General features: G+C 42.3%; 1 protein-coding gene across 1 annotated transcript in view; it reads left to right on the forward strand.

Annotated features, from left to right (window-relative positions):
• Positions 1-23,274, forward strand: part of NEDD1 (NEDD1 gamma-tubulin ring complex targeting factor) — a 955,822-nt gene that overhangs the window by 472,083 nt on the left and 460,465 nt on the right. Inside the window, exon 10 of the mRNA XM_044087817.1 lies at positions 9,761-9,808. Within this exon, the coding sequence (XP_043943752.1) occupies positions 9,761-9,808 (48 nt within the window). The remainder of the gene's footprint in view (positions 1-9,760; positions 9,809-23,274) is intronic.

The raw sequence follows: 23,274 nt of genomic DNA on the forward strand, positions 1-23,274 counted from the left end.
GGGGGGCCCAAAAAAAGGGGTTTGGTTTTTTTTTTTGGGAAAATCCAGGGTGGGGGTTGGGGGGGGGAAACTCCAGTTCTATTATAGCCACCGTCCCTCGGAGCCTCGGCACTTGACAACTGAGTTCTGACCTCTGTTTTGAGGCTGGAGCCAGGGCATGTCTGGTTACATCCTTAACAGACTTCTTTGGATCCAGTGAATGTGGAGCTTGTCTGTCCTGTGGCTTCTGCTTTGGAAGTAGTGGAGAGAGCTTTCTCCTCTTTTAGGGAGAAAGACATCCTTCCTCTCAGGTCCACACCCCATGGTCAACTGTCTTCTGTGGAAACTGTGTCTTTTCATCCTGTCCCATCCGGAACAGCCAGTCTGGTCAAGTCTCAATACTGTCCTCATTCAGAACGCCGCTGGGGCTTACATGTCCTCTCGACAGCCTCCCACTGAAGAACCCCCTTGGAAGCAGATGTGTAAGAGGACACACCTAGACTCTCCATAAGAGTCTTTAAATGAAGACACTGACTTTGTTGTAGGGGAAGGGTACCCCATATCACCCCTTGATGTCTCATTTGGTGAAATACTTAAACATTTGAGACAGAAAGTGGTTGGCCATGTATTTCCTTTCTTTCTGACCTCCAGTGTCCAGACTGCTAAGCAATCTCTGGTCATAGGCACTGGAGAAGAGAGATCTCCCATTGAACCACTGGACCCTTCTTGTATAAGGTCTGTAATAATTTTATAATTAAAGTGTGAGAAACTGAATCGGGGAGACCTAAAGCATGTTCATCTTTTAGAAAGAACCCAGACTGGCACAAAGTGGGAGTATACATTTGAGGATGTGGTGGTCCTGTCAGGGTATCCAGTCCATAACGGAGCTTCTAACTATTGTTAGCAGACCAGTGAGTCAGTCATTGCCCAGCCTTTAAGGACTTTACAACTTAGTAATGTGAATGAGTTTTCTTATTGCTCTAAAAACGTGAAAGTCATCTTATAAAAACCCAAGAATGATGTATGTAGCTGAACAAGGTTTATATGTATGCCACTTTGTAACTCTTTTAGATCACGCACTAGTTGTACAAAATGATTTAGCCACCATGCTAGTTACAAAATACATAGTACGTCAACATCTTAACATAGATTTAAGTGTTGCATTAAGTACCAAACACAACCTGTACAGTAAAGAAGCTTTATATATTCATCACAGAGGTGGTAGTTATTGTGCAGAGTCTTGTCGTCATCTTCTTTCAGATACATTTTCAACTTTAAAATAAACAGGTTAAGAAGAGAAGAGGGAGGTCTGCAGGGGGCTTAATAACCGAACAAATGGGCATACTCAGGGTGGCTTTTTTATAATCATAAGGTGAAAAAAAAGTCGCACAATAAATGGCATTTACTTTTCCTAACTTTAGTGACTACCTAGTAAACAAAAGTAAGGAGGAGAATCCTTTTAGATTTATGATTGTATCATATGCATGTTGTGTATGTGGTACACTGCCTATGAATAGTTTCCTGGTGGCTGACACTGCATTTTACCTTGGGCACAGTGTGGCCATGAGTTATTTTACTGGTCTGCAGAGCTGCAACTGGAATATCGAAGAAAAGATTATTTCATGTAGGTAGACATAGCAGTGGTAGCTCAGTGTAAAACTTGATCATACTATACCAATTCCAAATGCAAAATGAATATAATTAAAACAGTTAATGAATGCAAATAGGGCGGGCCTTGCAGTTGCTAGAATAAAAAGGGCTTGTTCAGTTTGTGACCATGAGGCTTCAATTCCAGATAAAGTATTAAAACCTGTATATTAGTGTGTTTATTAGAAATCTATGGATGCTGTAAGCACATTTGCACCACTTAAGGAAAATGGATCAAGAATGCCTTGGACTTCCAAGATGGCTGCACACTGATCATCAAACGAGTGGAATAAAATGAAAACAGAGTTTAAAAGCAAAGTAGAAATAAAAGATAGAAAAGGTTAAGAAATACTTTTTTTTTTAGAGGTGCTGACAATATTACAGAATAAAGGGAATGTTGCAGAGCAAGAGAAGTAACTGCAGAGTGTTAAATGGAAAATAAAGTAGTATTTGGATAATCTGCCAAAGTTAAGGAAGGATGCTGTTAAGCAGTGTGCAGTTATGCACAACTTTACTATATTCATTATATTGATCACTGCTGCAATACCCTTAACTATATGGGTAGATTACCTTAACTGACTACATTTGGCAAGTGGTAGGGGAAGAGTCCAGGTGCTTCTGGGTAATGATCCTAGCAAAGTCTGATCTAGACCTAGATAAGGAATCAAGCCTATAGTGCTTTGTAAAAGTATGCACAGACAACCATGTAGCAGCTTCTATAAGCCAACCCTTTACAAAATGTCATAGATAAAGCCAAACACTGTCTGGAATAGTTTTGTTGTGGTGAGTATAGTAAAAGGTGGTATCTTTAGACAACCATTTCGAAATGGTCTGTTTTTGCACAGTTTGTCCCTTCTTTTTAACTTCATAAGAAATGGACAATTGATCCAAAGATCCAAAAGATTAATTCTGTCAAGATAGTACTTGAGTTGTCTGTGGACATCTGAGGTATGAAGCATCCTTTCTGTCTCATTTTTGGGGTCAGGAAAGAATATGGGGATATGGATTGTTGGGTCTACTATACATGATCAAAAGTCCAAAAAGCCGATGCCCACATGGCCGAGACCATATGATCGACTTTTGAAATTTCTAATGTATTAAAAAAAAAAAAAAAAAACCTACCTACATGTTGCTGGGGGGGGATTTAACCCCCCCCCTTGCACTCCCCATGGGGGGGGGGTGCATCCTCCCTCCCCCTGCTATTTAAATATAGCAACTCCGAGATTGCACTACAGTGTGGAAAAATGGAAATTTTCCCGTTTTGCACTATAGGGAGCTGTCCATTTAGAACATTCAAACTTCCAAAAGTCAATCATATGAAAGTTGGCCTTTTGGAAGTACAGTCATCTGTAGGGGACCTGGATGGTTTGGATGAAAGTAAACGTGGATACCACTTTAGGCATAAAAAGAAGGATTAGTTCTCAAAGAAACCCTGTCCTTGTGGAAAATGAGATTGAGTTGCAAGCTCTTATCGTGAGTCAACCCCACTATCCTTCTTTCAGAGATCAGTGCAGTCAATAAAACTGTTTTCCATATTAAGAACCTCAAGTGAGCCAGGATTAGATGGTTCAAATGGAGCAAGTGTTAGCTTCTCTAACACAATGGATCCCAAGGGGGGGCCACAAGTACTTCTGGAGCCCTGTTGTGCAAAACCCCTTTCAAAAACATTTTGACGTGATGATGCATTGAAAGAGGAGTATCCATGGCAGACATGCGTCTTAAGTAACCATCTTATAACCATCTTTGATAACCATGTTGCCAAAGTGGTTAGAAAGTCCTTCTGTGTGACCCATCTGATCATGAAAGGGTTCGCATCAAGATTTAACGATGTAATGGTGCCCCTCTACTCTTCCCTCATCAGACCCATTATTGAGTACAATGCACCAATTGGAATGTACCCAGCTAGACATCTCCAGCAGCTGGAGAGACTACAGAGGTACCTAACCAAGAGGATTACTGGCCTCAAACAGTTGCCCTATGAAGCACGATTGAAAAAGCTAAGACTGTTCACTGTTGCATACCGCTTTCTCAGAGGTGATCTCTGTCTAACGTACAGAGCCATGTCCAACCCAGAATTGTTGAACATGCTCCATCTTGGCAAAACCAAATCTACTCGAGCTACACGCTTTAGGGATATAAACCTCAACACAACAATGAATAGAACATGCTGGAGGGATAGATTCCCTTCACAGAGACTTCCCTTACTATGGAACAAGGTCCCGATCTACATAAGACAGAGCCCCTCACTATCATTCTTCAAGAGGAACCTTGATGAGTGGATGGGTAACTGAAAGTTCACAGCGGGGATCACACCAACAGCACTACTAGATAGGGGCCAAGGGTACTAGTTGCTAGTACAAGGGTCTAGGGAACTACTAAAGGGGTGGTGAATACCGCACAATGTGGCTGTGCTAATATATGCCTTCGGGCAGATAGCCCAGTACCAACCTATGAACCTATAAGTGACCAAAAATGAACCTTGATGGAGGAGTAAGAAAGGCCATAGGATAGTAAGTCACACAAGTATTGTAAAACCAGAGAACAACTAGCCCTGGATGCATGACTGTTATGTTGTTGGCACCATATATAAAACCTTTTCCATTTGCTAATAGATGATTTTCCAGTAGCAGACTTTCTTACTGCCATTAGTACCTGCTGCATGTTCTCAGCAAACAGGTCCCTAAAGGAAAGCAAGACCCCTGTCATCCAGGCAGTTAGTTGAAGTTGATTGATGGGGTATATCAGACACCCCTATTCATGTGTGAGTAGGTCTAGTCTGAGGAAGCTTGTGGTAATTGCCCCTGGCCATTTCCAAAAAAAGCAAGAACCATGATTGTTTGGGCCAGAAAGGAGTCACTCTAATGATCTTGGGGGATTCCTTATGAATATTCAGATGCACCCTTGATATTAGTGGAGAAGGTGGAAAAGCATACAGGAACATTCCTGTTCAAGGAAAAGAAAAGGCATTGGTCTTTCCAGGCCTTTTTGCATGGCGTCCTGGAACAGAATATTGCAAGTTGACTGTTCAGAAAGGAAGCAAAGAGTTCTACTTGAGGAGCTCCCCACAGATCAAATCTTGGAAGATTCCCTGATCTAATTTCAATTCTTGATACTCTGCCCTTGTCCTGCTCGACTTGTCTGCCACACAGTATTGCTCTGATGGAATGTAGGATGCCTGTAGAGTGAGGTTGTACTGTGAAGCTATATCCCAAACTAACGTGGCTAGTTTGTAGAGTGGTTACAACCTGGTTCCCCCTTTCTTGTCAATGTACCACATGACTGTGGTATTGTCGATAATAAATTAAAGTAGTCCCGGGGACCAAAGATGACTCAGAGTGGAGTGCCTTGATCAGGGCAAGCATCTCCTTGATATTTATGTGCTTGTGTCTGTCCTTGGTGTCCCATACACCTTCCACTTTTATCTTTTCTGAAACTGCTCCCCAAGCAAAGTCATATGTTTCTGTGGTAACTGACTGCTTTGGAAAAGGGAGGGAGAAGGGGAGACATGCATTTAAAGATATCTGTAATCTCCCATGCAATTTCCTTTCTAATAAACCCCAGCACTGGGATCTGAAAATGTTTGAGGAAATAATGAGAGAGAAGGTTTTTGAATGCTGTTGTTTTAAGGAAAATAACCATCTTACATTCATAAAGTAGTAGAAAATATTCTAAGAACTAAGCAAAAAAGTAGCAGAGAAAGGCAGTTTCGCCATTACGAATGATAGCAAATAGGGGTGTAGAAAATAGGCAAGGGAGGGCTAAAATTTAACTGAGAAGGTTGGCAAAGGAACCTCACGGTATTTGCAACAAGTATCTAGAGAGAGAGAGAGAGAAAGGTAATGAGTGGGATGAGGCCAAGCAGAAGTTTACACTGCAGATTAGAGATTGCCTTCTGTACCAGGAATTGATGTCATTGTATAGGATGTTAGGATCACAGGAGATTACTAGACTGTAGACCCAGATGTCATTTTAAGCCTAGCCGTTTCATCCCAATGTAATACCATAGAAATGCTAGTCAGTACCCAAGATTGCATTTAATGATGACTGCCCATGTCCAGGAGGGTCGTCTGCTCTATCCCCGGTAAGAATTTATGGTGCCCCATTCACTCGTCCAGGTTCCTCTTGAACAGTGTCGTAGAGGTGCTGTTTTACATGAATTGGTAGCCTGTTCCAAAGATGTGGCAGTTGCTGGTAGATAAATATGTCCCTCCAGCATGTCCTATTTAAGTTGCAGGCCATATTTATAATTAGGCAAAGAGGAAGAGATAGGGGAGTACTAGGTGAAAGACCAGCTCTGGTAGATTTTTTAGATGAATGTAGAACAGAAGCTACTGTTACAATGTATAATTACTGGGGCATATAAAATTGCTTGATAACTGTAAGAATCAATCAGATAAGCTTAGAAAAGTGGAGAGAGTCTGGAAAGGTTTAGAGAGGGGACATGGAAGATCATCTGTATTGCTCCCAATTATCCAACAAAGTTCGGAAGATTTAGGATTTTTGATTGACAGTGCTTGCATAGGTATTTTTCTAACCCAGGCAGACTTCAGAGAATTCTTCCTCAGGTAAGACGGTAAATGCTGTAGATGTGACTGGAAAGAAAGAAATAACTATGAACATGTTTTTGGGTGTGTAATGATTTGGCAGATTTTAATACTTTACAGTAGTGTTGGGGTGTAAATGGATATAACTAAAGAAATTGTTATTTTGTGCTGGGGACACAGAGGATCTGAATTGTTTAGAGATAGATAAAAAACAATTACTAGAAAATGGAAATCAACATCTAAACCAGATTTAAATGAAGTAACGTATATTTTTAAAGAAGAAAAAACAAAATATTGGAGGTGAGAGGTTTAGAAAAGGAAAGAAGCAAATTATATAGAAATAAGAGGAATTTGTGGGAACAAACATTCAGGATATATTCAGGAGGAGGAGGAGAGGTGGAGTTTAAGGGAAGGCAGGAATTAAGCAATTTATGTAATATTAGAGTGAATGATGTGTGAATGCATGTGTATACTGCATCAAAACAATGAAAATGTCACTATTGTTTGTTTTCTATTAATGTATGCGCCTATATCCTTATGAAAAGTGATTTAATAAATACATTTTAAAAACCTTTCTTTAAAAGATTATTACCAAATCAAGATCATTATTATGGTTTGATTTCTCTTTTTCACACATTGTATAAGAAGGTGCATGTGGAGTGTATTCCTCACTCAATAATGGAAGCACTGAGCAATGGCGGCATCATAGCTGGGGAAGCGTATCCTGCTGAAAGATGCCTTTTTCCTCTCCTCGCTGCAAGTAATTTATAAATTCTTTTGACCTGGTCTGTTTTGGAGGATGTGTTGGTTGGGGAAGGGGTTAAGGTGGCCTAAAAGGATGCAGGTCTGAGGATAGTAATTTATTTGTAAGAAACTGTTTTAATTGTACTTCTGTTAGACAATGTAAATGTTAATTCCATATGTAGTTGTGTGATGCACTGGGAAAGTTGTGTGATATTCATTTTCCTAAAGGTGTAGTTTTGTTTTATGATTTCCAGGTTCCAGGAGGTTTCATGGGGTTAGCTAATAAGGGAAGAGCTTCCCAACTTGTAGAACCAGTGGTATAATGGGTTGTTAAATAATACCTTAAGTCAAATTTGATGTGTATTTTCTCCTTACTATGTGAATATTTTTCTTGTCCTAGCTGCCTCTAGTCAGTGAATCAAAGTAGATCAGGGCTAGAGCCTTATTTTCCAGATATAAGGCTAATGTGTTTAGCCTGTTTTAGAAATATATCAATGCGTGGCTATATAGTATATTTGTCAGAGTTTCCTAGTAACATTGTTGTGCCTTATTGTGGTCTGGTACTACGACATATGCATGCTAAATGGTGCTTTTTGCAGATTGATATTGCAGGTGTAGTAGTCACTTTTTGCTATGGACCTTCTTGACTGAAAGACTGTTCTCCTTTAAGCATTCAGTTTTTGGGTATGCCTTTTACTTCTCTGTACCTCATTTGTAGCAGTAAAATAGTTTGTCAGACATTTCACTTTCACAGGCATTTTGCAAAGCAACCCACCTGAAGGGTAACTGTGCTGAGCGTTACACAGATGATTAGTTTCTGTCTCTATCTCTTTGTCTCTTTTTGTTAAAATTCTCTGGACAGATGCCTTTATATAGAGGTAAAAAAACCCTCTTTGAGCTTTATAACCTGTTATCAGCCACTGTGTCCTGGCTAGTTCTGAAGAAGCAGGGGTTTAAGGAGGTATCCCCCTTACAAATGGAATTATTAGGAAAAAAACAGAATTTAGGGTTGTGCTGCAGTGATGGGTAATATTTCTTTGGTGGGATGCAGTAAACTAACTTGCTTGTGCTTTAGCATATTTTCACTTTATAATGACTTTTCCTTCATCATGTATCTAAAGGACAGCTTTCATTTAACTGCTTGGCACCAGCTGTATAGGTTCTGTTATTTGACAAGTTAGTTTAAGTATTTTATATATTATGCTAGACTGAGACAGAGATTGTGGTGAATTTTTAAGTCCTGTGCAATTCGTTCTAACAATCCGGTTTTGTTTTGTGGTCAACATTTGGCTCTGTAAGGTGTGTTAAAGGTCTGTGCAGCTCAGAAAGTAGAGTTGCAGATACCGTGCATGTCTACATCAGTAAAATACTGGCATTAGTATTATTATTATTATTATTTTTTATTATTCTTTGGGGTTGTTCATAGAATGGGGAACCTTGAATATGTATGACCTTTGCTGAGTCATACAGCGTGGTGGGCTTTCTTTTAAACTACAGAGCAGTAGGCACTGGATGAATGATATACATAGTTCTTTTTTTCTTCTTTTGTTAAACATCTTTATTGAATTATCACTTGTGACTTCAAACAAATTTATATAAATGTAATCAGACCATATTAACAAGTTCACATTTACAAACATTATGCATCACATATGTTGTTGTATATCACATAGTCTAAGCAATAAATTACTGGTTTCTCTCTCTCTTTAAAAAAGAAACAAACATCTTTGTTAAATTGTCACTTATGACATAAACAGTCATGCATGTATATAAATGAAAACAAACCATACTAACATAATCCCATCTCTAAGCATTTTACATCACAAACCATCTTCTTTTTCTTTCAGCTGCTCCCATTAGGGGTCGTCACAACAGATCATCTGTTTCCATTTCTTCCTGTCCTCTCTATCTTGCTCTGTCACACCAGCCCACCTGCATGTCCTCGCTCACCACATCAATAAATCTTATCTCAGGCCTTCCTCTTTTCCTCTTACCTGGCATTTCCATCCTTAGCATCCTTCTCCCAATATGCCCAGCATCCCTCCTCAGCACATGTCCAAACCAGCGCAATGTTGCCTCTCTGGCTTTGTTTCCAAACTGTCCCAACCTTAGTTGACCCTGTAATATATTCAGTTCTAATCCTGTCCATATTCATCACACCCAATACAAATCTTAACATCTTTAACTCTGCCACCTCCAGCTCTGACTCCTGACTTTTTGTCAGTGCCACTGTCTCCAACCCATATAACATAGCTGGTCTCACTACCATCTTGTAGACCTTCCATTTCACTCTTACTGGTACCCGTCTATCAGAAATCACTCCTGACACTCTTCTCCACCCACTTCATCCTGCCTGCACTCTCCTCTTCTTTATCTCTGTTTCACACTCACCATTACTCTGAACTGTTGATTCCAAGTATTTAAACTCATCTATCTTTGCCAGCTCTACTCCCAGCATCCTCACCATTCTTTTGTCCTCCCTCTCATTCACACACATATATTCTGACTTAGTCCTGTGGACCTTCATTCCTCTTCTCTCTAGAGCATGTGTCCACCTCTCCAGGGTCTCTTCTACCTGTTCCCTACTCTCATTGCAAATCACAATGTCATCCGCAAACATTGTCCATGGGAACTCCTTTTTGATCTTGTTTGTCAACCTGTCCATCACCATTGCAAATAAGAAAGGACTGAGTATATAGAGGTGGTTATTTATGGCTCTATTCTCACACTACCTTGGCAGTTTTAAAGAGTGCTTATCAAAGTAGTGTAAAAACTGTACACACTTGTTTTGGTTAATTTTTACCTCTTAAGCTTGTCAAAGATTAAAACGTTTTTTGTTTCCATAGATGCAGAAATGTACAAACCAGGAGAAGACGCTTCATCCAGAGGCGATGGTATGTTGCTAAACTGTAATGTAGTTCATGGTCAAGCATTTTATATTTTTTGATTGTTGACAGAGAAGATTTCACAGTGATGAACTGTCCTGTTTTTAAGGGTAGTCACTAAAAAAAAAAGTTGTGGTGCGTCTGCTTATAGAATTGGACAAAATGCAGGTAGGATATTGAGAGAAAAGGTATTTCATTGTGTTCAGAATGAATTGTGTTCACCTTTGTTATGAAATTGTGCCTCTGCCTTACTTCCTCCTGTTTGTTCTTGTTTTTAAATTTTATTTCTTCGTACGTATTGTTGTGTAACTTATGTACTTGTGCCATATCTGTTCTGTTCTCAGTGCTCTAAAGACAGCACACCAATAATAGTTCGTCTGTAGTCATACCTTCTGTGCTGTATCCATTTTTCCATTTATTCTAAGTATTTTCTAAGGTTGTTTCCTTTCACTGGTTGATGCTTGAAGTCATATCTTCTGTGCTGTATTCATTTTTCCATTTATTCTAAGTCTTTTCTAAAGTTGTTTCCTTTCACTGGTTGGTGCTTGAAACTGAATACGATATTCAGGTTATTGCCTAACTTATATGCCTTGAATAAATACCTCTTAAGAATATAACATGTTTTTGATTAGATTTGACTACTGCTTTTTCAGTGTACATCTTATGATTCCTCTCAATTTAAATTGTTACCCGTAAATCTTTTTTCCTTGCTTGGTTGTCTTGAGCTGTGCCTTCTGAAGATTGTAAGCCATATAAAGACTACAACCCTGGTGCATTTCATTGTATTTTCTTTTCAACTGGATTGCAGCTGGAATTCAAAGGGTAAGATGATGGCAATGTTTGTACCTAGCGTGCAAATGTCCATTCTTTAATAATTTCATTTTTGTGTCAGTTTCCTGTTTTTAATTTTTTTTTTTTTTTTTTTTTTGTATTGTCCTATTATAAATGTCTTGTGTCATGGTTCTGTTTTGTTTGCTGTACTGGTGGAAGAGGATGAATTTAAGATGTTACTCGTGTCCACTATTTGCTGTAGTGCTGGATGAATTTAAGATGTCATTCGTGTCCCACTATTTGCTGTAGTGCTGTTTTTGTATCGGACGTTGCCCTCTGTCATTAAACTTATTTTGTCTTGACCTGATGTCTTGCCTGGCTGTGAATGATTGTCTTTTATTTTAGACGGCATAACTGTTGAGTCTCATTACAAATCTTTAGGCTTTCTTATTGTCTGGCAGTTATCACAGAGTACTAAAACTCCGACATGTTAATGAGCTACTTCCTGTGTTAACTGTACAAGGTTTGCATCTTTATCTACCTTAATTTTCTTACTGTGTGCCCTTGAGAAAGTCACTTATCTAGATAATGCTTTGCGGTAATTGAAAAATTTAGTTGAGCTCCTTAATGGTCTCATAGACTGCATGTCTAGTAACTACCTGTGGTTCATCATCTTTGTTAAAACGTATTTCAGTAGTGCAGTGTTTGGCAGATGGCATCTGTTGTATCAGTGTGTAGTTGTGCGAAGGATACAAAGAAGGACATTGTCGGAGGAAAATGAAAGGAAAGTGTCTCAGGATCAGTTATTTGACATGAAATCAAATTTTATGTTTTTTCCATTCTGCCATGTTTGCTTTGACACTTGATACCTTTAAGTTCAAGTTTATGGACCTCAACTGCAGTGTCTGATTTTAGTTTTATGCAGCCCTCCTATGATTTTTTGAGACTCTGTGGCATCATCAGTTACTTACATGTCTAACATTGGTTATGCACAATGCTTCTTAGATTGGTTTAGTGAGAATTCCCTGGCTTAAATTGTCCAAAATCTTACCAGAGGTGGTAATATCTTGTTTTCACAAACTCTGCTCTGGCATGTTTTTTGCCTCCTTGGTAACCAACACTGCCTTCATTAGCGACATGAAGAAAATAATCGGACGTTTTACAATCATAAGACAAAGTCTAAAAATTTACCCATGTTAAACCCACTATGGATTGGGAATATACAACCTTCTATGCCAAGAATCGTAGCTCATTTAGGTAAATAAATGCATTGATAGAGCAGCCTGTGCCAGAACCAATTACAGCAGCAAATTCAACAACAAACGACCGTGGTAGTCAGTAGACATTAACAAATTATACAACAGAAGGCGTAAACTGCTTAGATTACCTTGTAAAGGCAGAACCTACCATTACAAAGAAAATGTAAAATTCCTTACCAAGAAACTCAAAACTCCTCAGAAAGGAACCACCTATTGAGAAGGTTTTTGTTCGGATACCCACATGAGTAAGCTGGGGCAATAAATTATTTTTCCATCCCTTGGAAATGGGAGCATTCTCTGTGCCCTCCCCTCCCCAGTTTCCATAAACTCCAAGTTGCTTCAAAAATGGAAAACTCATCCTTCTTTCCCCACCATGTTCCAGGCTGCCACAGTGTGTACTTGCAGCCCCATATGACCACAGAACCCCATACTGCTTCCTGACCTCCATTTTCTACTAATTGGGGTAGGGGAGGCTGGTACTTCCAACCAAAAGACACTGAATTTATGAATTTAACAGCATGAATTGATCTCAGCCTGCTGCTCTTCAGAGAAAACTTCAGTGATAAAGTGCTGCTAATTCTGCAGGAGTTAAGAAGGCCCAGCACCAAGGAATTACCCTTTGATAAGTGTAAGAAATTTTCCCTGTGGTGCAAACCTAGGAACTTCACCCCAGCTAGGGACAGAAGTCTGTAAATACTTTGAGATTTTCCACAAAGTCCTTTCTGGAGTAATTCCATCTGTCATTGCATCTTGCTTTCCCATGGAGGCCCCCCCCCCTTGATGCACACAGCTATGGAACTATTCCTCAGAGAAGGTTTTGCAATTGTTGACCTCTAAGAAAGCAGTCCGTCTTCCTTGGGTGCTCTGCTTTGTCATGAAAAAAAGTTTACCACAGCATGCACCTGAGTTTCTGTTCTAGATGTTTACAGGCAGTTCAGGTAGTACCCAGCAGAAGATGAAGATGTTTACTTCTGCTTCTGGGGACTTTACTACTAGTTGTCCCATCCATCCAACCATTCTTAAAGACCTCAGGTCCCTTCCCTCTGGCATAGCATACACCTGTCCTAGAGCATGTTCAGTGTGCTGGAGTAAATGGGATATATGCCATTTCCATGTACAGAAATTTGCTGCAGTAGTACATGTATGCGTATGTCTCTTTCACCATGACATGTAGTACTTCATGCCTGTATGAACTTGACTTGGAGTTTAAGGCAGGTAAATACCCTGTTGGAGATTCACTTTTTTCTTCTGATTTTGGATGTGTGCTTTTTGCTGCTTTGAGGGTGTCCCCATGGCTGTTTTAATTATGCATAGCAAGAAAAAGAGAAAGTGAGCGTGGTAAGCAAAGCCTTTACAGTGGCTGTCATATGGGTCTTTGTCTAAAAATCGAACGGCCGCATTGTTGAACGTCATCTCATTGACAGTACAGTCTGTCAACCTCCCACACCCCCTGCTAATTATATGTGCCAGCTCCAGGATTGCACTACAGTGGGGAAAAGGGCAAGTTTCCCGATCCCTTCCATCACACAGTCTCGTTCATCATTCAGAATGGTTTGATGGCCTGCATTGTCGATGAGATGATACGTTCGACATTGTGGCCGTTCGATTATGTGACACAGAGCCCTATCATATTAGCTGTATTTTTGCCTACGGGCAGAGAATAATGTAAAAATTGCAATGTCTGCCAGGGTTTCATACCCAAAACTTTTAGTAGTAGTCTATGTACTCTGGGCTTATATCTAGGTCATAAATATTTTGAGGTGTTAGCACACACTGCCATGTCTTCAGCAGATCTGTCTGCCACCTTTGAATTTCACTCAAGAAAAAGTTGAGTAATAGATTTTTCAGGAATTGGAAGATGCTGAGCAAGCATCTCATACACTCAATTGGTCTGAGGTCACTGGCTCCAGTAAAGCACTTTTGTGGCCCCTGCATTGTCCATCATCTTCACTCTAGTCCTCTAATGATGCCTCTTTAGAGAACATAATGGTTGAGGACAAAAGCACATCATTATAGATTGATGACTGTTCAGATAGTGCCTTCTCCAAGCATACAAGAAACAAAGAAGATCCCTGGCAAATACTTTTCAGGAGGTAAAGAGTGTCCGCCGCAAAGTGTTGATCAGAAAAGAAGTTAAGTTTCATCATGGAGGTCTGGCCTACAGGACTAGACTGTAAGGCTTTTCAAGTGGATGTGTGCCCCAAAAAGACTCAGAAAAATATTTCTTTTCAATGCCCTTATGGCTGTAAGGCCTGCTACACCTTTAGTCTTCCCAGTGGCTCCTCCTGTGATGAGCCCTAGGCCTCAGGCCTTTGGGTACTTCACACTCTGAAGCTGAAGAATCCTCCGACTCTTCTTCAGAGGATTCCCTGTTTTGTCTCCCAATTACCATTGCCCCTTGGCTATGCCTCCCTGGAGGAAGAATCTGCAGAGGCAGATTCCCCAGCTGAAGATCTCATCTTAGGGGACACCATTGCGAAGATGAGGGAACATTTCAAACAGGACTCCTCTGCAATGACAGAAGTTCAGAAAAGATGATATGAACGTTTTCAGATGAACTCCCCTGCCCCTTCAGCTATACTGCCAGTACTCATAGCATTTCTTGATGCATTTAATACAGCATCACTCAATCCTGATTCTCAGCCTCCTGCACCTCGAAGGCCTGGCAGATTTTACAAGCTCCCTGAGGGAGCCAAAATCCTTAAGTGTCCTGCAGAGGACCCTGACACTGTTTCAGTGTCAGCTGATAAGGCATCTAAACACCTTCATTCCTTCTCACTACTCCCCACAGACAGACATCAAGGCCATGGAATGCCTTGGGAAGAAGGTCTACACTTCATCTACCGTGGCATTCAGGTCAATAAATTATCAAACCCAAATGTACAAATGTGGCCTAAACCTTTTTGAACAAGCCACTAAACTTCTGAGTGACATCCCAGACTCTCCGGCCAAGGCTTAGATGTCCAGCCTTATATCTCTATCCTCTCAGGTCAGCAGACATTCCATTAAGTGCAACTACGATGCTGCTGAACCTTTTGCCAGGTCTGCTGCATCTGTCTCAGTCCTGAGAAGATAATCTTGGGTAAAGTTACAGCCCCTACCTTATGACATTAGGGCAAAACTTTTGGATGCACCTCTTTATAACTCTGCCCTCTTTGGGACAAAGGTGGCTGAGTTATTCAAAATTCTGCAACAAAAGGGGGAATGAGTTACAAGACCTGAAGCACCTATTTGTCTCTCATATCCCCAAATTCCACAGGAACTACCCTTCAGAAACACAATTCATCAGGAAACATTCTACCCCACCCCTCCTTCCAGGGGCAGAAGGACTGCCAGGAAGCAAACAGCTCCTTCCAGGCCAGTTCACACTCCAGCCCAGAAGTCTCAATTTCAAGATAGGGCAACTAGTCTGTGAATACCTGCCATTCCAGCAAAAAAAAAAAAAAAAAAAAAACATGATCCCATCCCCCTATCCCAAAGGCTCTCTCACTGTCTCCCTGTTTGAGAAAACATCACCACAGACAGGAGGGTCCTATCCACTACAGAGAAGGGTTATTTCATGACCTGGATTACAACTATGTCCTTAAGGGCATTCCACAGCCCCCTCAAAGAACAGCTTCCATTATTTCAGCCAGTTGTAGACAGCCTCATTGCCCAGGGAACAATTCAACCTGTCCCTCTGACAGAGAAGGGAAAAGGTTTCTACTCCAGGATCTTCCTAGTCCCAAAGAAAGATGGCCCATGGAGACCAATCCTAGATCTTTCCCACCTTAGTCTCTTCCTGCAAGTGCTTGTCTTTCAAATGCTCACTCTGCAAACCCTTTTCCCTTTGATTTTCCCTCAGGAGTTCTTAGTCACCTTGGACATCAAGGATGCCTACCTCCACATCCCCACCAGGCCCAATTACAGGAGATAGCTCTTCTCTGTGGCCTCTTCACATTTTCAATTCTCTGCATTGCCCTTTGGGCTTTCTACTGCACCAAGGGTCTTCACCAAGTGTTTGGCACCAGTGGTAGCCTTCTGCAGGACCCAAGAGATTCAAATTTTCCCTTACCTAGACAACCTTTTCATTCAGGCAGACTGCACAGAATCCCTGCAATGCCATCTACAAACAGTAATATCACTCCTGGAAGCACTGGGCTTCAAGAAAAATTACCAGAAGTCCAACCTGACCCCCTCTCAGGGCATAATATTCCTGGGGTGCAGGATAAGGACGAATGTCATGAGGACTTTTCTGCCACCGCAAAAGGTGGAAGACTTAAGGCAGTACCTGCTCACTGTCCTTCAGGCCACAGACTTGACTGCCAGGCAGTACCTCAGACTTCTGGGTTATATGGCATCGGCCATTCCCATGTTGCCATTGGCAAGGCTTCATGTGAGAAAGCTACAATGGTACGTAAGGTCTATATGGACACAGCACTCTCATCCTCTAGAATAGAAAATCCCCTTCCTACCTTGCCTCAAGAAAGAGATTCACTGGTGGTTGACTCAAGTGAACTATACCTCAGGACTCCCCTTACAGTCTCCCTTGCCATTGCGGGAGATGTACACGGATGTCTCGGATCTGGGTTGGGGAGCATCCATGAGTTCCCTAAGAGTCCAGGGCACTTGGTCAGACTCCATCGAACAGGAGCATATCAATGTCAGAGAGATTCGAGCAATTCTTTTGGCCCCAAAGGCCTTCCAACACACGCTGAAACAAGGCCTACTAAAATTGTTCACAGACACAAATACAGTTCTGTGGTATGTGAACAAACGGGGGGGAACAAAATCTCACTCGCTATGCAGACTAGCTCTCCAAGTGTGGGAGCTTGCCACACAACAGGGAGTCATGCTACAGGCAGTTACATCCCGTCAGAACAGAATACTGAGGCAGACACCTTAAGCAGGTCCATGTTACAGTCCCACAAATGGATGCTCCACAGGGATATTTTCTTGGACATAGTCCACAAATGGGGTACACTTCAGACAGATCTGTTTGCCTCCCCTATGAACAGACAACTTCCATCTTTTTTGCACCAGGCTGCCTGGTCCTCTGACAAGGGCATCAGACGCCTTTTTCAGTCTCTTGGAAGGGGTTGTTTCTGTATGCATTTCCCCCTTCCCTCTACTTCAGAACGTCCTACTGAAAATTCAGCTGGAGAAAACAAAAATCTTGTTGGTGACTCCCTTTGGGCCAAGACAGCACTGGTTTCCCCTCCTTTTGCATTTAGCCAGGGACAATCACAAGTTACCTCACAGAGTGTACCTTCTCACACAGGACAAAAGGGGGTCTCTAATCCATCCCCACCTACAATATGTGAACCTTATCCTGTGGGAGATAGTATTCTGATCCCTTACAGACATCTGTACAATGAGGATGTGCTCACACTCCTGCAGGAGGCCAGGAAACCTAATACTAGGAGATCCTGTATATCTAAATGAAAACGGTTCTCCATATGGTGACTTCAAAGACAGTTGGACTCTTTCCAGGGTGATGTCCCTTTGGTACTGTCATACCTGTGCGAACTATTGCAGACAGGGTTGGCGTACTCCTCTGTTAAAACCCACCTTGCTGCTTTTTCTGCTGGTCTGCCTCTAGATCCTCCTCTGGCTTCCTGATTACCTGCAAAGTTATTCCTAAAGGGAGTGCTGCATCTCTGGCCCCCCAGGAACAGACATCCCACCCCCACGGGACCTGAATTATGAAGCTCACGGTGGCCCCCTTTAAACCAGCTTCTAAGGCTGAAACACTGAACTTGGAAAACAGTCCTCCTAGTGGCCTTGACTTCAGTTAGAAGACTGTCACAGTTACAGGCTCTCATAGCCATTCCCCCTTTTCTCATCTTCCACAAAGATAAGGTAACCTTTAGGACCAACCCTTCCTTCATGCCCAAAGTGGTCAATGAGCTGTTTTTAAACCAAGCTATTCATCTTCCCACCTTTTTTGCCCATCCTCAGAGTGACAGTCCTACATTCTCTCAATGTGCATAGACAGCTTAGGTTTTACCTAGACGAGACCAAATCTATCAGAAAATCAGACCAGTTGTTTGTCTCCTTTCAGCCCATGGCCCTGGGAAAAGCAGTGACAAAACAGACAATTTCAGCTTGGATTTCCAGAGCAATTTCCTTCTGCTATGCACACCATGGGAAATCCTTGGCTCCAAAGTTAAAGCACACTCCATTAGGGCTGTGGCTTCATCAGGAGCTTTATTTAAGGGATTGGACACTGCCACCATTTTAGAGCCAGCTGCAAGGACCTTTCTCCACACCTTTACCAGGCATTACAAATTGGACCACATTTCCAAATCCAGGGCTGGATTTGCCAGGGCAATCCTCCATGGATTTATAGAGAATAGTTCCAAGCCACCACCCTCCTCTTCTCAGTAAGCTTTGGCACTCGCTCAAGAGTTTGGACTACTGCAACGTGAGAATAGGACATAGAATAGTTGTGCAAAATCTTACCATTACCATTGATGTCCTCCTCTTCCATGTTTGCAGTATTCCTCCCCCCTCCTTCTCCTCTTCTTCCCTTAAATTGTCCCATCTTGGATGGCACTGGACTTGCAAAGTTTTTCCTGGGACTGGGGCGCTCGGTTCTGAGGTCTGGTACATGCAGACATCTCTTTTATGGCCCACATTCCCTTAGCCAGCGTCAGACATCCCACATACTCTGTGGTGATTAGAAGCTTTTGTATACTGGCCGGACGTTCGGGTAGCAAGAGAGGAAAACCTAAGAATTTAGAATACTGCACCATGGAAGAGAGAAGGACATCTATGGTCATGGTAAGATTTTACACAACTATTCTTTCCCAAGCCTATGGTTGTACCCCTTGCCTGTCTTGTGTGCATTGAAGGATGCAATTTTAGCTGCATGCAAGGCCCTTGACTCCAACAATATTCCACCAGAAAAGCCAAACAGATTCTATAGGGTGCAAAACATCCACAAGTATTTCTACAAAAACCCAGCCCTGAGAAAGAAGTTAGGGATAGTAACTGCACCTAATTTCTTACCAAGTGATGAGGAGAGTACAGCCTTGGATAGATTTGGCAAGAAAGTTTATACTTCAGCTACCTTGTCCTTCTGGGCTATAAATTGCTACATTCCTTTTGCCTTTCTTGTACCATATAGGCCAAAAGACAGGAGTTGTTGGATCCAAAGCATAGTGCATCTTTTGGAGCACTCTGACAGCTGCTCAGGCTGCATATTCCATCTGATGTGTGAGTATTACCCTAATATAGACTGGGAACACTACTCAAGCCCAAACACCCTAGCCCAAAAGTTCCTGGAATTCATAAACTCAAATGCCATGGAACAACTAGTCACCATCCCCACAAGAGGAGATAACATACTTGATCTCATCATCACGAACATGGGAGCACAATGTTCAACACCGGAAGTATACCCCTCACTGGTGAGATCAGATCACAAACTAATCTCGCTGGAGGTCCTCATCCCACCCCCACCTGAAATAAAAAAGACCACAGTAAAGAACTTCTCAAAAGCCGACTTCACACTTCTAAAGACTAGTGTGGTCTCCTTTCAGGCGCCCGAGTCGGCGGAAAACAATACTCAAGCCACTGAATCACTTACAAACGCCTTCTACCAGCACCTGCAGGACTGCATGGATAAGGCAATCCCAAGCAAAACAAAGACTCTTTGTACCAAAGGCAAGCGTCCAGTCTGGTGGACCCCAGCCATAAACAAACTCTACAACAAAAGGAGGAAGCTACTACAAGATAGAGCAAAATCCTTAAAAGGTAAGACACCCTTGATCACTATAAGTAAAAACTAAGAGCTCTCATAAAATCATCCAAAGCAAATTTCGAGAGAAAAATAGCTAAAGACTCAAAAGACAATCATAAGGCCTTCTTTAGCTATGTTAGAAACCTAGGAGGAAACTCCCAGATATGCTCAGAACTAGTTCAAAATGATGTGAAGATTACTGATCCTACAGACATTGCCAACATACTGGCTGACAGGTTCAGTGCAAACTTCTCCCCTCCCCAAAAGGAGATATCTATACCAAATGAGTGCAGCCCCCAAACATCTCCAGCGCCCAAGTGAGAACTGCTCTCTCCAAAGCAAAAACACAGCATCCATGGGACCCGATGGTGTCCCGGCTGTGTGCTCCACGAACTCAATGAGGAATTAAACCCACAGCTAGGACAGCTGTTTAATCAAAGTCTTACCTCTGGATACGCACTCCAGGAGTGGTGCACTGCAACTGTGGTCCCACTTCACAAAGGCGGTGCCTCCACAGACCCTGGAAATTACCGCCCATTAGCTTGACAAGCCTTATCTGCAAAGCCATGGAGAGGATCATAATGGACCTCATAAATAAAGACATAGGGAATTTGCAGACTTTGGATCCAACCCAGTTTGGCTTTGTCAAAGGCAGATCATGCCTTTTAAACTTGGTTGACTTTTTCAAACAGTCACCAAAGCCATTGATGAGGGAAAGGCAGTCCATACAGCCTACCTTGATCTGGCTAAGGCCTTCGATACAATACCCCACTCGGGTATCATTGAAAAACTCATCAGCTTAAATGTTAACCCATACATCACAAGATGGGTTGCAAACTGGCTGAGTGACAGAACCCACAGGGTCAGAGTTGCTGGCGCCATGTCAGACTCAAAGCCTGTCACAAGTGGTGTCCCACAGGGCTCAGTCCTGGGCCCACTCTTGTTTGGCATCTACTTTTCCAAGTACAAGCAAACACAGGAGGGTTATGGCTGACAAAGTTTGCAGATGACTGCAAACTGGGCACCATAGTAGAAAACACATCTGACACAGATATCCTTCAGAAGGGTCTCACAGAAACGGATAACTGGTGCCAGAGCCACGGCCTAAAGTTAAATGCCAAAAAATGCATAGTCATACCCTTCGGGAAAAACAAGGTTACCCCTAGCTACCAAATAGGTGGCAATCCACTGAGCACAGAAGAAGTCATCAGGGACCTGGGGACCCAGGTTGATAGTAGTCTGTCATTCGACACCCATGTAGCTAAAGTAGTTAGGAAGTCCTTCTACATTGCCCACCTTATCATGAAGGGATTCTCATCTAGATCAAGGGAGGTCATAGTCTCCTTTACTCATCACTCATCAGACCAATGATTGAGTACAATGCCCCATTCGAATGTATCTGACCCGACACTTGCAGCAGCTGGAGAGGCCACAAAAGTTCCTCACCAAAAGGATAAAGGGTCTCAAAAATCTGTCCTATGCTGCCCGACTGAAAGAACTCCAGCTCTATTCAGTCGCACCGCTTGCTCAGAGGTGACCTTTGCCTAACATACAAGGCCATGTCAAACCCAGATTTGATGAATATACTTCACCTCAAAAAATCTAGATCCATCAGAGCCACAAGGGCGGGAGACTTAAACCTCGACACGGCTATTAATAGGACGTGCTGGAGGGATAGATTCATCACCCAAAGACTCCCTATGCTGTGGAACAAAATCCCGGTACATGTGAGGCAGAGCACCTCGCTGGCCTTGTTCAAGAGAAATCTTGACCAATGGATGGGAGATCGCAGATATACCCCAGGAATTACCTCAGTGTCACTGCTCGACAGAGGCACAGCAAAATAATGGGTATAGTTCCCCATACTAAAGGGGTGGCGTAAGCCACAAAACAATGGGCTAGGCTTATAAATGCCCTCGGGCAGATAGCCTAGTATGAACCTATGAACCTATGAACCTAGATGCAGCATCTAGAGTCACAGCCACTGATAATGTTGTAAGACTAAGCCTGACTAAGGTTGCAGACTTTATCAGAGGATATCAGGACATACCTGATTAATGTCCCATTGGGCCAGGGTAAAATCATGTAAGGAAGTCAGACAGCTTTTCTTATTCCCTCATTTTACAGGGAAAAAAACTAAAGGCAGATGTCAAAAAGGGAAAAAAGTCATAATTCAAAAAGGTGGCAAAATGACAGTGAAGAAAAATGGGGTTGGGGCAGTTTCAACATGGGCTCATTAACAGCAGAGAGCTGTCATAATTATGTGATGCCCCCTCCATCCCCTTTCCCTTTACTCCACTTCTGCCCTTCTTCTCCCTAATTCTAAAAGATAACACACAGGTTTTCCTTATGTCTTCTCGCATGAGAAAGCATCACAGCAGCTGCATGGATTCTAAGCCTTATCAAAGAAGGGTACAGTCTGTAGTGGGCCAGCTGACCGTGTCTGTCAGGTATACCTCAAGTCCTAAAAAAACAGGAGGAATGGATTTCTCCCATCATCTCAGACTTCCTCAACCAAGGAGTCATACAGGAGGTGCATACTTTCAGCAGGGTAATGGATTTTACTATAGGTCGTTCCTTGTTCCCAGGAGGGAAGGAACCTGGGACACCCATTATAGACCTATCAGGACTTAAAGGCTTCTTGAAGGTACCCAAGTTCAGGATGATAACCCTGCAGTCTCTTCTACCCCTGTTACTCCTAGGGGTTCAATTGGTCACACTGGAACTGAAAGATAGTTACTTGCACATCATCATCCATGCTTCCTAAGACTTTTTGCTGGGAGTTGGGACTTTCAGTTCACCTCATTCCTCTTTGATCTCACCATTGGTCTGTTCACCAAGTGTCTGTCCCTTCCTATTGCTTGCTACAGGCTATGGGGAATTCATATTTTCCTTATCTAGGTAATTTCTAATCCAGGCAAACTCAAAAGAGGAGGTGCTGTGGATGTTTGCTTTCAGCGGGATCTGTTGCTCCACTTGGGGTTAACTTTCAACCTCAAAGTCATGCCTGGTGCCATCCCAAAGAGTAGTCTTTCTGGGATCCCTTTTGGACGCTTTGGCCCACAGGGCATTCCTTCCTCAAGATAAGGTAGAAAGCATTCAAAAATACTTTTTGAAATTGGCAGAGTAGAAGCTGGACACAGCCAAGGAGTTTCTCAGTACTCTGAACTTCACAGTCCTCCTGGTACATAATTTTTAATTGCACATGTGGAAAATCCAGTGGTTCCTTGGGTTTGTATGATACCAGCCAGTACCCCTAGGCAATTTGATTCATGTTCTTCCCTTTGTTCCAGGTTCCAGTGATAGGCCAACAGCTTAAATTGGGTGCCACCTTTGTGCAAGAGCCCCCCACCCAAACCATCATTGGAGATGCATCAGACTTTGCTTGAGGAGCATTCTTTCAAGACCTCAAGGTCCAGGGAACTTTCAGAGTCTCAGAGGAAGTTGCCTGTCAAAGAGATACTTGCACTAATTCAGGGGGTTGATAGCCTTAAACAAACTCTGGATGGAAGGAATCCTTAAAGTAGTGACATGCCACTGCAATGTAATCCATCAACAGGTGGGGTTGGAGGTTCAGATCTTATGAGCTCTGCTTGCTAGCTGTGACATTGTACACTGGCAGCACAACAGAAGATCTAGAGGACTTTAGCATCAAGGGGGATGCAGGGATTAATGGCATTAAGCCAATGATAGATGGAATGAACTTATAAATTAGTGAC

Source organism: Protopterus annectens, chromosome 11.part0, assembly GCF_019279795.1.
Source record: "Protopterus annectens isolate FY-2018-M chromosome 11.part0, PAN1.0, whole genome shotgun sequence".
Taxonomy (NCBI): Eukaryota; Metazoa; Chordata; order Ceratodontiformes; family Protopteridae; genus Protopterus; species Protopterus annectens.